The 13,611-nt window shown below is 42.7% G+C and overlaps 2 protein-coding genes across 6 annotated transcripts in view; both read left to right on the top strand.

The window, feature by feature from the left end:
• LOC139538301 (collagen alpha-3(VI) chain-like) overlaps positions 1–13,611 on the top strand; it is a 102,047-nt gene that overhangs the window by 25,816 nt on the left and 62,620 nt on the right. For all 5 annotated transcript variants that reach the window (XM_071340166.1, XM_071340165.1, XM_071340164.1 and 2 more), the window contains one exon: positions 31–621. In XM_071340166.1, coding sequence (XP_071196267.1) covers positions 31–621 — 591 coding nt within the window. The remainder of the gene's footprint in view (positions 1–30; positions 622–13,611) is intronic.
• LOC139539139 (collagen alpha-3(VI) chain-like) lies at positions 2,126–13,569 on the top strand. The gene is made up of 8 exons (XM_071341952.1): positions 2,126–2,304; positions 4,346–4,525; positions 5,077–5,198; positions 9,011–9,649; positions 9,762–10,367; positions 10,475–11,086; positions 11,364–11,987; positions 12,115–13,569. Exons 1-8 carry the CDS (start codon positions 2,126–2,128, stop codon positions 12,741–12,743), a joined length of 3,591 nt encoding a protein of 1,196 aa, XP_071198053.1. The 3' UTR covers positions 12,744–13,569.

The raw sequence follows: 13,611 nt of genomic DNA, 5'->3' as shown, positions 1-13,611 counted from the left end.
GGTGGTGTTCCCTTTCCTCTTTTCTTGCAGCAGTCGTTGGAGGCGAGAGGGATGTTGCGTTCCTGATTGACGGCTCTGATAATGTCCGAGCAGATTTCCCCTACATCCGGGACTTTATCCTTAAAGTCATTGAGCCTCTTGATATTGGACAAGATAGAGTCCGGATTTCAGTTGTCCAGCATAGTGAGAGGCCAGCTCCCAATTTCTACCTGAATACATATAAGGATAAGGCTGAAGTTATAAGGGCCGTTAATGATCTAAGACTGGCCGGTGGACGGAGTCTGAACACCGGAATGGCTTTGAAATTCATGAAGGACACCATCCTGTCCCCAGTTCATGGTAGCCGTGCGGCTCAAAATGTACCCCAATTTTTGATTGTTTTGATCGGAGGCAAGTCTAAGGATAGCGTGAAGAACTCTGCTGGTGCTTTAAAGAACGATGGAGTGGTACCGTTTGGCGTTGGTGTCAAGGATGCAGACCCTAAGCAAATCGAGGCTATTTCTCACAACCCAGCCTTTGCTTTCAACGTGAAGGAATTCAGCCAGCTCAATACGGTCCAACAAACGCTCAATAGCTATGTGAGCCTTCCCAAGGAAAAGCTGAAGGTCGTCCTGGAGGAAGGTAAGCAAAAGCTTTTCTCGTGTTCTATGTTGTGTGACACGCCTGTCATTGTCTTTGCTCTTGATGAGGCTCTTTGTGCTGTGCTGTTTGTTTCTTCTAAATGTGCCTTATTGTTGTGTCTCAGCCTCGGTTCATGCTGATGCTGAGAAAAGAGATATTGTATTCCTGCTGGATGGTTCTGATGGCACAAGGAGTGGATTCCCAGCACTGCGAGACTTTGTTCAAAGTGTAGTGGATAAACTCTCTGTGGATGAAAACAGAGAAAGAGTTTCTCTGGTTCAGTACTCTGACAAACCAGAGGCCCATTTCTATCTGAACTCGCACAAAACAAAGGATGCCGTTATTCACTCCATAAGTAATATGAGGCACAAGGGTGGAAGGAGCCTAAATACTGGGGCAGCTCTCCAGTTTGTGAGACACTACATCTTTACTGCCTCCTCTGGCAGTAGACGACTGGAAGGTGTGCCCCAGGTCCTGATCCTTTTGACTAGCAAGAAATCCAGAGATGATGTTAAGGGCCCTGCTGTAGCTCTTAAAGATCTGGAAATTGTGTCAATAGGGATCGGAGTTGGGGATGCCAATTTCCGTGAGTTGGAAATGATTTCCTTCCATCCTGGTTTCACATTCCAGGTCGCTGAGTTCTCTGAGTTGCCCTCAATCCATCCACAGCTTGTTGCTACGCTTAAAAGACTGTCAAAAGACACAGAAGAAGCTGTGGCTCCTGTGACTCATGGAATTCCTGATTTAGTAGGTAAGAACTTCAGCTTGAATATGAGTATGCTAAATACAAGAAGCATACCGTATTCTTTATCTTTGGAACAATGTTGAAATTGAAGCATCATAAATACATGGATGCCTAAGACTTTGGGAAACATAGTCTCAGTAGAGTATTTCCTACAATGTCGATACATTGTGCATTTTGGTAGAAACGTTCTAGTATTTAGTTGCATGGTTGAGAAAACCTTTGATTCAGAGCATTTATTGGCTTTTTATTCTCTTAAACCAAAATAATTTCCCCCTATTTCACTCTATTCCTCTCTTACCTCAACCATGTATGGATACACTATGCCAAACTTCACATATTTTTGTTGATAAGATGGTTCCATGTTGTTCTGCTTGTGATGATACTTTCTCAGAACGGCACTCCCAAAACCTGCCTACTGTGTTCCAGCTTCTCATTCACCCTTGCAGATATGCATGCAAATATGTATTAATACAGACAACTAACCACAACCATAATCTTGGATTAATTTATTCTGGCAGTGATATTTTTCCACTGCCTTGTGTACATATTCAGCTTCAAACATTCTTAACAATGTTTGGTTGTTTTTTACATCTTTACATTCCTTTTCTATAATAGAATTGTTTGTCAATGTATCCCATTTTTATCTATCTTCACCACCTAGTGGATACAGTGAGCAGCAAAAGGGATATAGTGTTTCTCCTTGATGGTTCAGACGACTCCAGAAATGGATTGCCTGCCATTAGAGAGTTTATACGAAGAATGGCCAATGAACTTGACATCGACGGGGACAATGTTCGAGTTGCTGTTGTGCAATACAGTGACGACGCTGCGGAGTACTTCCACCTGAAAGCTCACAAAACAAAAAGGGCTGTCATCTACGCTGTTAGAAGCCTACGGCATAAAGGAGGAAGACCCCGCAACACCGGGGCAGCTCTTCAGTATGTTAGGGACAATGTTTTCACTGCTTCGTCCGGGAGTCGACATCTGGAAGGGGTTCCTCAGATTTTGTTTTTGTTAATGGGTGGAGAGTCAAGTGATGACGTCACAGCGGCCGCATCTGATCTCAAACGCCTTGGGGTTCTTTCGTTTGCCATTGGGATGAAAAATGTCAGGCAAAAGGAGCTGCAGAGCATTGCCTACTCTTCCAGATTTATTTTCAACCTGCCAGTCTTTGGTGAACTTTTGTCCATACAGCCAGAGATCCTTGCCTTTGTCCAGTCAAAAATGGAAATTGAGCCGCCCACTATTGTCGGTAAGAACCACCATGACTCTGAGTCAACAATTAAGTTGACTTTCCCAGATGTCATTCATTTTTCTTCTATCAAATATTGTTCTTGACTGGTTTGATTACTTATGTAACTGCACCATTCTTTGAAGAAAATCTCTGGATCAGTTTTACATCCCCTCAAATTGCCTGCTTTGAGTAGAGGCCAGCATCTTTGAATGGCTACGTTATATAGTCCTACTTTTATAAACAAAACACCAGAGATGGTGCTGGGATGGTTACTGTTCTACTTGCATCAAATACATTTCTATTGGCATAAAAATGCCAAATCCTCTCTTTCTTGTTCCACATTCCAGAAACGTAATTCTATTCTTGATTATTTCAAATCAGGAAACTATGCTTTTCTGGTCCTTTCAGCTTAAGCTCTTTCTTTTGAGCCAATGATACAGTATATCATTGTCTAGTTGTTTAGAGCTAGTTTAGATTCTCATCTGTCTTATGCATACAATCTTCCCCTTTCTTCACGGAAGGAGTGTTTGATTTCACATCTCACATTTTTTGTTTAAAACTCAAGCTCTTTATCTACAAACTTTCTTAAATGTTTTGACATTTGAGACCATTTGAACTCACTTTATTTTCACTCGCTATTTCTTTGCATGTTGCATAGAGCTATGTAATGACGTGATAGTCATCATAGTTAAAATATATTATGGAGAATATCTCAGACCATTTTGCAATGTATAGGTCTACTTTACAACATTCTATTGATATGCTGCCCTTGTGAATGCATTAATGCATATATGTAATGGTTTTATTATTAAATAGGTCCTTCAATGTTTTCTTAGTTGAATTAGATGCTGCACAGAGAGACATAGTGTTCCTATTGGATGGGTCTGATGATACTAGGAGTGCATTTCCAGCCATGTGTGAATTTGTTCAGAGAGTGGTGGAGAACCTCAATGTTGGAGAGAACAAAGATCGAGTTGCTGTGGTTCAGTACAGCAGAAATCCAGAGGCCCATTTCTTACTGAACACATATCCCGAAAAACAAAGTGTTCTAGGTTCTCTTCGAAGCCTACCTCACAAAGGGGGTAGACCCCTCAACACCGGGGCAGCCCTCCTGTACGTAAAGGACAACGTCTTCACTGCCTCCTCAGGAAGCAGAAGCCAAGAAGGCGTCCCTCAGATACTGATACTGCTAAGTGGTGGCAAATCTCAAGATGATGTTGGAGGTGCTGCTGCTGCTTTGAAACAGGAGAGAATTGTACCATTCAGTATTGGTACGAGGAATTCAGACATTCTAGAGCTCCAAATGATAGCACATATTCCCTCCTATGCCCTTTCTGTCCCTCGGTTTGATGACCTTGAAAACATTCAACAGCAGCTTTTGTCATTTGTAAAAAGGGTCCCTCGTCAGCCAAGAGTGTATCAACCAACTGTAGTAGGTAAGGAGTTATTTCTCTACCTCTCTTCATTACCACTTTAATCTGTCACATTTCAGGTTACTACATTCTTGCTGAAAATTCAGCACATTCATGATACTGCTTTATGCATGCCTTTTGAAAAATGTTGGTATCATTTGCTAGTCACAAATATACACATGATCTTTCTTGATCATTTTAGCTGAGAATTTCATTTCATTCATGTGCATTTCTAGATAACACTGAATCCAAACAGCGTGATGTTGTATTTTTACTGGATGGCTCTGATGAAACTCTAAATGGATTTGAGGCAATGCGTGACTTTGTTCAAAGAGTAGTGGAGAAACTCACTGTGCAGGAGACAAGAGATCGAGTCTCTGTGGTGCAGTATAGCAAAGAACCAGAGGCCCACTTCTATCTGAACACTTACACAACAAAGCAAGACATTGTTGACGCTGTAAGACACCTGAGGCACAAAGGAGGGATCACCCTCAACACTGGGGCAGCTCTCCAGTATGTCAGGGATAACATCTTTACTGCCTCCTCCGGAAGTAGACGCCAAGAGGGCATCCCTCAGATTCTGGTTTTATTGAGTGGGGAAAGGTCCAATGATGATGTCAGAAATGCAGTGACAAACTTGAAAGCAATTGATGTGATGGCAATAGTGGTGGGAATGAGGAATGCTGATACACTTGAGCTTCAAACTATTTCAGATAAACCCAGCTATGCTTTCTCTGCTCCAAATTACGATGATCTCCCAAACATTCAACAGCAAGTGTTCTCTGCTGTTCAGAGAGTTGCAATGACTACTCCTAACTTGCCAACAACACTAATAGGTAAGAATGCAATCATGGCAACAGTTATGCTGTAGTTGGTCATTTGAGTTAGCATAATATTGATGTATTTCATTTCACAAAACACAGAGGTGTTTGTTGAATTCCTTATATGTATATTTTAAAAGATATTCTTTACCATTAACCCATTTTATGAATGGTTATAGATGCAACAACTGACAACAGGAGGGACATTGTATTTTTACTTGATGGTTCTGATGATTCCCGAAGAATATTCCCAGATATTCAAGACTTTATGCAGAGAGTAGTGGAGAAACTCAATGTAGATGGGAACAAAGACCATGTGTCTGTGGTTCAGTACAGTGACACAGCAGAGGTTCATTTCAACTTGGGTATGCATTCGACAAAAGATGACGTTCTTGATGCTGTTAGAGGTCTGAGGCACAAAGGAGGAAGTCCTCTAAATACTGGAGCAGCTCTCCAGTATGTGAGGGATAATGTCTTTACTGCCTCCAGTGGAAGTAGAAGCCTGCAAGGTGTTCCACAGATACTGATACTGCTGAGTGGTGGAAGATCGAGAGATGATATCAGAACCCCTGTCACAAAGCTCAAAGAAATGGGAGTCATTTCAATCGGTATTGGCACAGGAGATGCAGACACACTTGAACTGCAAACAATATCTCATGAACCCAATTATGCCCTTTCCATTACTGATTTTGAAGACCCCAGAATTCAGCAAGAATTGTTGTCATTGTTAACAGAAGCATCCCATCAACTAGAGCCAGCTGCTCCTACCATGCATGTTGGTAAGCTGTGGCCATTTGTATTTTGCAGTAGTGTCATGTGTAGTGTCTTTTGAAGAAACAATATACTTGTGTCCAAGATATTTCATGTTTAGAGAATACGATTAATGAGATTTCAGTTGGACCATGGTTTTATGCTAGCAATGACCTTGATATCACTGCAGTTGCTTTCTGTGCTCGCTCTGAAAAAAAGTGCCTTTCCTTTCCCTTTGCAACTTTTCTTTACCTTCATTTCAGAATCTGACAAAAAGGATGTTGTATTTCTTATTGATGGATCTGACAACTCTAAAACTGGTTTTGAGGGGATACGTCGCTTTGCTGAGAAAGTAGTGGAGATTCTTAATGTGGAGGAAAATGGCGACCGGGTGGCCCTTGTTCAGTACAGTGGGAATGCCACACCCAATTTCTATCTGAACTCATATTCTTCTAAAAATGATGTGCTTAATTCAATAAGATCCATGAGGCACAAAGTTGGAAGACCTCTCAACACTGGCACAGCCCTGCAGTTTGTGAGAGACACCGTATTTACTGCTTCAGCTGGAGGCAGACGTGCTGAGGGTGTGCCTCAATATCTATTTGTCTTCAGTGGTGGGAGATCTAGCGATGATATAATGGGACCAGCACAGTCATTGAGAGGGGATGGAGTAAGAACATTTAGCATTGGAACAAGGAATGCTGATACGTTGGAGTTACAAATGATATCTTTTAAACCAGGAGACTCTTTTTCTGTTGCCAATTTTAACAACCTTGACCGCATACACTCTTCAGTGACAGCTGTAATAAATGGAGTTCAGGAAACACCTGAAATGTCAACTGTCATTGGTAAGATTATTAAGATAACAGTTTATATCACTTAAGGCTTTTTAAAATCACAAATTCACAGTCATATTCCAAATCTTACTATTAGAGAGCAACATTGTCATACAATTGAATACAAAATGATGTGATTTCAGTACAGATGTGCAGTATATAAGGACCTATTGGTTGTGCAATTATTATTTTTGCTCATTTCAGACAATTCCACTTTGTTGACATCCGATATCCAGAGGGTGGATGGGGTTGATGTTGTATTTCTACTTGATGGATCTGATGACATGCGAAAAGGTGTCCAATCAATCTGTGATTTTCTTGGCCAATTTGTTGAACATCTTGACATCGGGCCAGACAAAGCACAAGTTGCTGTGATCCAGTACAGTAACAAACCTACCACTCATTTCCTATTGAACACGTACTCATCGAAGATGGATATCATGGCAGAAGTACGCAATATCAATCTTGAAGGAGGAAGGTCCCGCAACACTGGGGAAGCTCTTGATTATGTTCAAAACAATGTCTTTAATACCTCCTCAGGAAGTAGACGCCAAGAGGGCATCCCTCAGATACTGATTCTGCTAACTGGGGGGAAATCACAAGATGATGTTCTGGTTCCATCTGAGAGTCTGAAGGCGGCTGGAATTGTGCTTTTGGCTGTTGCGGTCAAATACGCAGATGGAGCGGAGATGCAGAGCATTGCATACAGTCCTAATCATGCATATTTGCTAAGAGAGTTTTCTGACCTTTCTCTTGTTAGACAACAGTTGCTCTCAGCAGTTGTCTCTCATAAAGACACAGTAAGATGGGGCTTAGGTGAGTGAAAAAGAGTACAATAATAAACAATTTCATTGAAAATATGTATACAAGAGAAGTTATATTTTTCAATCATTTTCAAAATATGCAGCTTATACTGTAGCTTGAAATGCGTATAATGTACCATGCACAATGTGCTGATTTAGTTCAATTTTCATCCTAGTTCAAGGCTCCAGTGTGAAAAGAGACATTGTTTTCCTCCTTGATGGATCTGATGATGTAAGGAGTCAATTCACAGATATACGAGAGTTTGTTGCGAAAGTGGTGGAAAAGTTTGATGTGGACAAGGGAAAAGATCAAGTTGCTGTTCTGCAGTACAGCAACAGTGCAGCAGTGAACTTTAACCTAAATGTGCACAAGACAAGAGATGACGTGCTTACAGCAGTCAGAAATCTGAGGCCAATGGGTGGGAGACCTCAATATACTGGCACAGCCCTCCAGTTTGTGAAGGACAATGTCTTTACTAACAATGCTGCAAGTCGACGTCATGAGGGTGCTGAACAGATCCTAGTGCTACTGACTGGTGGCAGATCTAGAGATTCTCCTCGAGGTCCTTCCAGGGCCCTCAAGACTTTGGGGGTTGTAACATTTGCTATTGGATCAAGGGCGACCGATTTGGTTGAAATGCAATCAATAGCATCTCTTCCAAATTATTCTTATTCAGTCCCTGATTTTGCAAACCTTCAAAACATCCAGCAAAGTTTGGAGGCAAATCTTGCTCAAGTAAGACCACAGGAGATAACTAGAGTTGGTAAGAAAATATTAAACTGTTATACTGGAAATGTTGATTTCCGATTAGAATTATTAATAAAGAACAAGATAGTTTATTGACATAACAGGTCATATGTTTTTACATATATCTATTTTTTTATTGTGTGTTGGACAGTGGAAAGTGATGGAAATAGGAGGGATATCGTGTTTCTTCTGGATGGATCAGATAACACCAGAAAAGGATTCCCAGCTATTCAGGAGTTCCTCCACAAAATTATTGAAAATCTCAATGTGGAACAAAAGAATGACAGAGTGGCTGTGGTACAGTTTAGTAACGGTGCAGTGGCAAACTTTTATTTGAATTCATTTCTGAGAAAGAAAGACATGTTGAATTCTGTGAGGGGACTCTCGCACAAAGGGGGAAGACCCCTTAATACTGGAGCAGCTCTGAAGTTTGTGAAAGAAAATGTATTCACAAAATCCTCTGGGAGTAGACACTTGGAGGGGGTGAAACAAATGCTAATTCTCCTCAGTAGTGGACGGTCAAGAGACAATGTGGATGCACCAGCTTCTGCTCTCAAGGAGCTTGGTGTCTTGGTGTTTGGAATTGGAACAAGGAGCTCTGATAGCAGAGAATTACAGAAGATATCCTATGACCCCAGTTATGCTCTCTCCGTGTCTGAATTTACTGACCTCCCCAACATCCAACAGCAGCTTCTTTCTGCCATGAACACTGCCATTATACAGGACACAACCATGACATCAACACTAATACCAACAATAGTAGGTAAGAAAAATATGGTTTGATCTGTTCCAGTTCATCTTTTACATTAGGATAGAGTAGTTGATAGCTTAGAACACTTGTGTAGATTCCCCTGAGGCCTTTCATGTGGTTTCATTTCATACCTCTGTACCAATGTTCCCTATGATATAACTCAGGCCAATGCACACATTGTCACTTTCTTTGAATAGTTGTTTGTGATAAGTGAAAGGAATGACTTTCATGTGATAGAAGCAGCTTTGTCCTGTTTTCCCTTACCTATGCCACATGTAATATGACTCTTTATCTGAACCTTCACATTCCCTAGTTGAGAGTCAGGCTCCCAGGAGGGATGTTGTGTTCTTGCTGGATGGATCTGATGGCACTAGGAGTGGATTCCCAGCCATGCGTGACTTTGTTCAAAGAGTGGTGGAGACACTCAGTGTGGATGAGAACAAAGATCGCGTTGCGGTGGTCCAGTACAGTAGAGATCCAGCCGCCCAATTCTACCTGAACACATACACAACAAAGGGAGAGATTCTCAACACTGTAAGAGGTCTGAGACACAAAGACGGGAGACCTCTCAACACTGGAGCAGCTCTCCAGTACGTGAGGGACAATGTCTTTACTGCCTCCTCCGGAAGCAGACGCTTGGAAGGCGTTCCACAGCTACTGATTCTGTTGAGTGGTGGAAGGTCCGTTGACAATGTTGACACGCCAGCCTCTGCTCTGAAGGAGCTTGGGGTTTTGGTCTTTGGAATTGGAACAAGGAGCTCTGATAGCAGAGAATTGCAGAGGATATCACATGATCCCAGTTACGCTCTGTCTGTCTCAGACTTTACTGACCTTCCGAGCATCCAGCAGCAACTTCTATCCTCGGTGGAGGCAGTGGTTATTGATGTTACTCCAGAATCACCAACAGTTTTAGGTATGTGTTATCACTGTGAATGAAGAGTCAGGATGTGTTAGCAAAATGGCCGCTGAGTCTTAGAAACGACTATATCATTTGGCCAAAAACACCACATTTGATCAGTTTGATTGACATAATCTATTTATTTTCTCAGTTGATCATGACACCGCCAGAAAGGATGTGGTATTCCTTCTGGATGGTTCTGATGGCACAAGGAATGGATTCCCAGCAATGCGTGATTTTGTTCAGAGAGTAGTAGAGAAACTCAATGTGGGAGGAGACAAAGACCGCGTTTCTGTGGTCCAGTACGGTAGAGATCAAGAAGTGAATTTCTATCTGAACACATACACCACAAAGGGCGACATTCTTAACATCGTCAGAGGTCTGAGGCACAGAGGAGGTAGACCCCTCAACACTGGGGCAGCCCTCCAGTATGTAAGGGACAACGTCTTTACTGCCTCCTCGGGAAGCAGAAGCCAAGAGGGTGTCCCTCAGATGCTGATACTGCTGAGTGGCGGGAGGTCCAATGATAATGTTGATATACCAGTTTCTGCCCTGAAAGAGAGTGGGGTCTTGATCTTTGCCATTGGAAACAGAAATTCTAGCAAAGAGGTTCAAAGGATTGCCTCTGACCCCAGTTATTCCCAGTCTGTTTCTGAATTCTCTGATCTCCCCAGCGTCCAGGATAAGTTTTTCTCCTCACTCATTACTGTACACGTTGGCGCCACACCCATTTCCCCAACAGTCATAGGTAAGACCGGATGCATTATCTAGGAAAACTAATGCAACAAACAAATATTTCAGCTTTGATGAAGCAATGTTGACATACATTTTCTGTTTTGTTTCTGATACTCTTAGTGGACCTAAGCATCGCCAGAAAGGATGTAGTATTCTTGCTGGATGGTTCTGATGGCACTAGGAATGGCTTCCCAGAAATGCGTGACTTTGTTCAAAGAGTAGTGGAGAAACTCACTGTAGGGGAGAACAGAGATCGAGTCTCTGTGGTACAGTATAGCAGAGAACCAGAGGCCAACTTCTATCTGAACACTTACACAAGAAAACAAGAGGTTGTTGACACCGTAAGAGGGCTGAAGCACAAAGGAGGGAGACCCCTCAACACTGGAGCAGCTCTCCAGTATGTCAGGGACTACGTCTTTACTGCCTCCTCTGGAAGTAGGCGCCTTGAAAGTGTGCCACAGATTCTGATACTGCTAAATGGTGGAAGGTCCTTTGACAATGTAGATAAACCAGCTTCTGCTCTCAAGGAGCTTGGTGTCTTGGTGTTTGGAATTGGAACAAGGAGCTCTGATAGCAGAGAATTACAGAAGATATCCTATGACCCCAGTTATGCTCTCTCCGTGTCTGAATTTACTGACATCCCCAACATCCAACAGCAGCTTCTTTCTGCCATGAACACTGCCATTATACAGGACACAACCATGACATCAACACTAATACCAACAATAGTAGGTAGGAAAAATATGGTTTGATCTGTTCCAGTTCATCTTTTACATTAGGATAGAGTAGTTGATAGCTTAGAACACTTGTGTAGATTCCCCTGAGGCCTTTCATGTGGTTTCATTTCATACCTCTGTACCAATGTTCCCTATGATATAACTCAGGCCAATGCACACATTGTCACTTTCTTTGAATAGTTGTTTGTGATAAGTGAAAGGAATGACTTTCATGTGACAGAAGCAGCTTTGTCCTGTTTTCCCTTACCTATGCCACATGTAATATGACTCTTTATCTGAACCTTCACATTCCCTAGTTGAGAGTCAGGCTCCCAGGAGGGATGTTGTGTTCTTGCTGGATGGATCTGATGGCACTAGGAGTGGATTCCCAGCCATGCGTGACTTTGTTCAAAGAGTGGTGGAGACACTCAGTGTGGATGAGAACAAAGATCGCGTTGCGGTGGTCCAGTACAGTAGAGATCCAGCCGCCCAATTCTACCTGAACACATACACAACAAAGGGAGAGATTCTCAACACTGTAAGAGGTCTGAGACACAAAGGCGGGAGACCTCTCAACACTGGAGCAGCTCTCCAGTACGTGAGGGACAATGTCTTTACTGCCTCCTCCGGAAGCAGACGCTTGGAAGGCGTTCCACAGCTACTGATTCTGTTGAGTGGTGGAAGGTCCGTTGACAATGTTGACACGCCAGCCTCTGCTCTGAAGGAGCTTGGGGTTTTGGTCTTTGGAATTGGAACAAGGAGCTCTGATAGCAGAGAATTGCAGAGGATATCACATGATCCCAGTTACGCTCTGTCTGTCTCAGACTTTACTGACCTTCCGAGCATCCAGCAGCAACTTCTATCCTCGGTGGAGGCAGTGGTTATTGATGTTACTCCAGAATCACCAACAGTTTTAGGTATGTGTTATCACTGTGAATGAAGAGTCAGGATGTGTTAGCAAAATGGCCGCTGAGTCTTAGAAACGACTATATCATTTGGCCAAAAACACCACATTTGATCAGTTTGATTGACATAATCTATTTATTTTCTCAGTTGATCATGACACCGCCAGAAAGGATGTGGTATTCCTTCTGGATGGTTCTGATGGCACAAGGAATGGATTCCCAGCAATGCGTGATTTTGTTCAGAGAGTAGTAGAGAAACTCAATGTGGGAGGAGACAAAGACCGCGTTTCTGTGGTCCAGTACGGTAGAGATCAAGAAGTGAATTTCTATCTGAACACATACACCACAAAGGGCGACATTCTTAACATCGTCAGAGGTCTGAGGCACAGAGGAGGTAGACCCCTCAACACTGGGGCAGCCCTCCAGTATGTAAGGGACAACGTCTTTACTGCCTCCTCGGGAAGCAGAAGCCAAGAGGGTGTCCCTCAGATGCTGATACTGCTGAGTGGCGGGAGGTCCAATGATAATGTTGATATACCAGTTTCTGCCCTGAAAGAGAGTGGGGTCTTGATCTTTGCCATTGGAAACAGAAATTCTAGCAAAGAGGTTCAAAGGATTGCCTCTGACCCCAGTTATTCCCAGTCTGTTTCTGAATTCTCTGATCTCCCCAGCGTCCAGGATAAGTTTTTCTCCTCATTCATTACTGTACACGTTGGCGCCACACCCATTTCCCCAACAGTCATAGGTAAGACCGGATGCATTATCTAGGAAAACTAATGCAACAAACAAATATTTCAGCTTTGATGAAGCAATGTTGACATACATTTTCTGTTTTGTTTCTGATACTCTTAGTGGACCTAAGCATCGCCAGAAAGGATGTAGTATTCTTGCTGGATGGTTCTGATGGCACTAGGAATGGCTTCCCAGAAATGCGTGACTTTGTTCAAAGAGTAGTGGAGAAACTCACTGTAGGGGAGAACAGAGATCGAGTCTCTGTGGTACAGTATAGCAGAGAACCAGAGGCCAACTTCTATCTGAACACTTACACAAGAAAACAAGAGGTTGTTGACACCGTAAGAGGGCTGAAGCACAAAGGAGGGAGACCCCTCAACACTGGAGCAGCTCTCCAGTATGTCAGGGACTACGTCTTTACTGCCTCCTCTGGAAGTAGGCGCCTTGAAAGTGTGCCACAGATTCTGATACTGCTAAATGGTGGAAGGTCCTTTGACAATGTAGATAAACCAGCTTCTGCTCTCAAGGAGCTTGGTGTCTTGGTGTTTGGAATTGGAACAAGGAGCTCTGATAGCAGAGAATTACAGAAGATATCCTATGACCCCAGTTATGCTCTCTCCGTGTCTGAATTTACTGACCTCCCCAACATCCAACAGCAGCTTCTTTCTGCCATGAACACTGCCATTATACAGGACACAACCATGACATCAACACTAATACCAACAATAGTAGGTAGGAAAAATATGGTTTGATCTGTTCCAGTTCATCTTTTACATTAGGATAGAGTAGTTGATAGCTTAGAACACTTGTGTAGATTCCCCTGAGGCCTTTCATGTGGTTTCATTTCATACCTCTGTACCAATGTTCCCTATGATATAACTCAGGCCAATGCACACATTGTCAC

The sequence above is a fragment of the Salvelinus alpinus genome, chromosome 14 (genome assembly GCF_045679555.1).
Source record: "Salvelinus alpinus chromosome 14, SLU_Salpinus.1, whole genome shotgun sequence".
In the NCBI taxonomy this organism is placed as follows: Eukaryota; Metazoa; Chordata; class Actinopteri; order Salmoniformes; family Salmonidae; genus Salvelinus; species Salvelinus alpinus.
The sequence above is the reverse complement of the archived record's forward strand: the minus strand, read 5'-3'. Positions and strand labels throughout refer to the sequence as shown.

Coding starts and splice junctions, on each gene's coding strand:
- LOC139539139 (XM_071341952.1), top strand. CDS start 2,126: ATGGCCAATGAACTTGACATCGACGGGGACAATGTTCGAGTTGCTGTT. Junction 4,526..5,076: donor AACACTGGGGCAGCTCTCCA/GTATGTCAGGGA, acceptor TGATTCCCGAAG/AATATTCCCAGATATTCAAG. Junction 11,988..12,114: donor AGAATCACCAACAGTTTTAG/GTATGTGTTATC, acceptor ATAATCTATTTA/TTTTCTCAGTTGATCATGAC.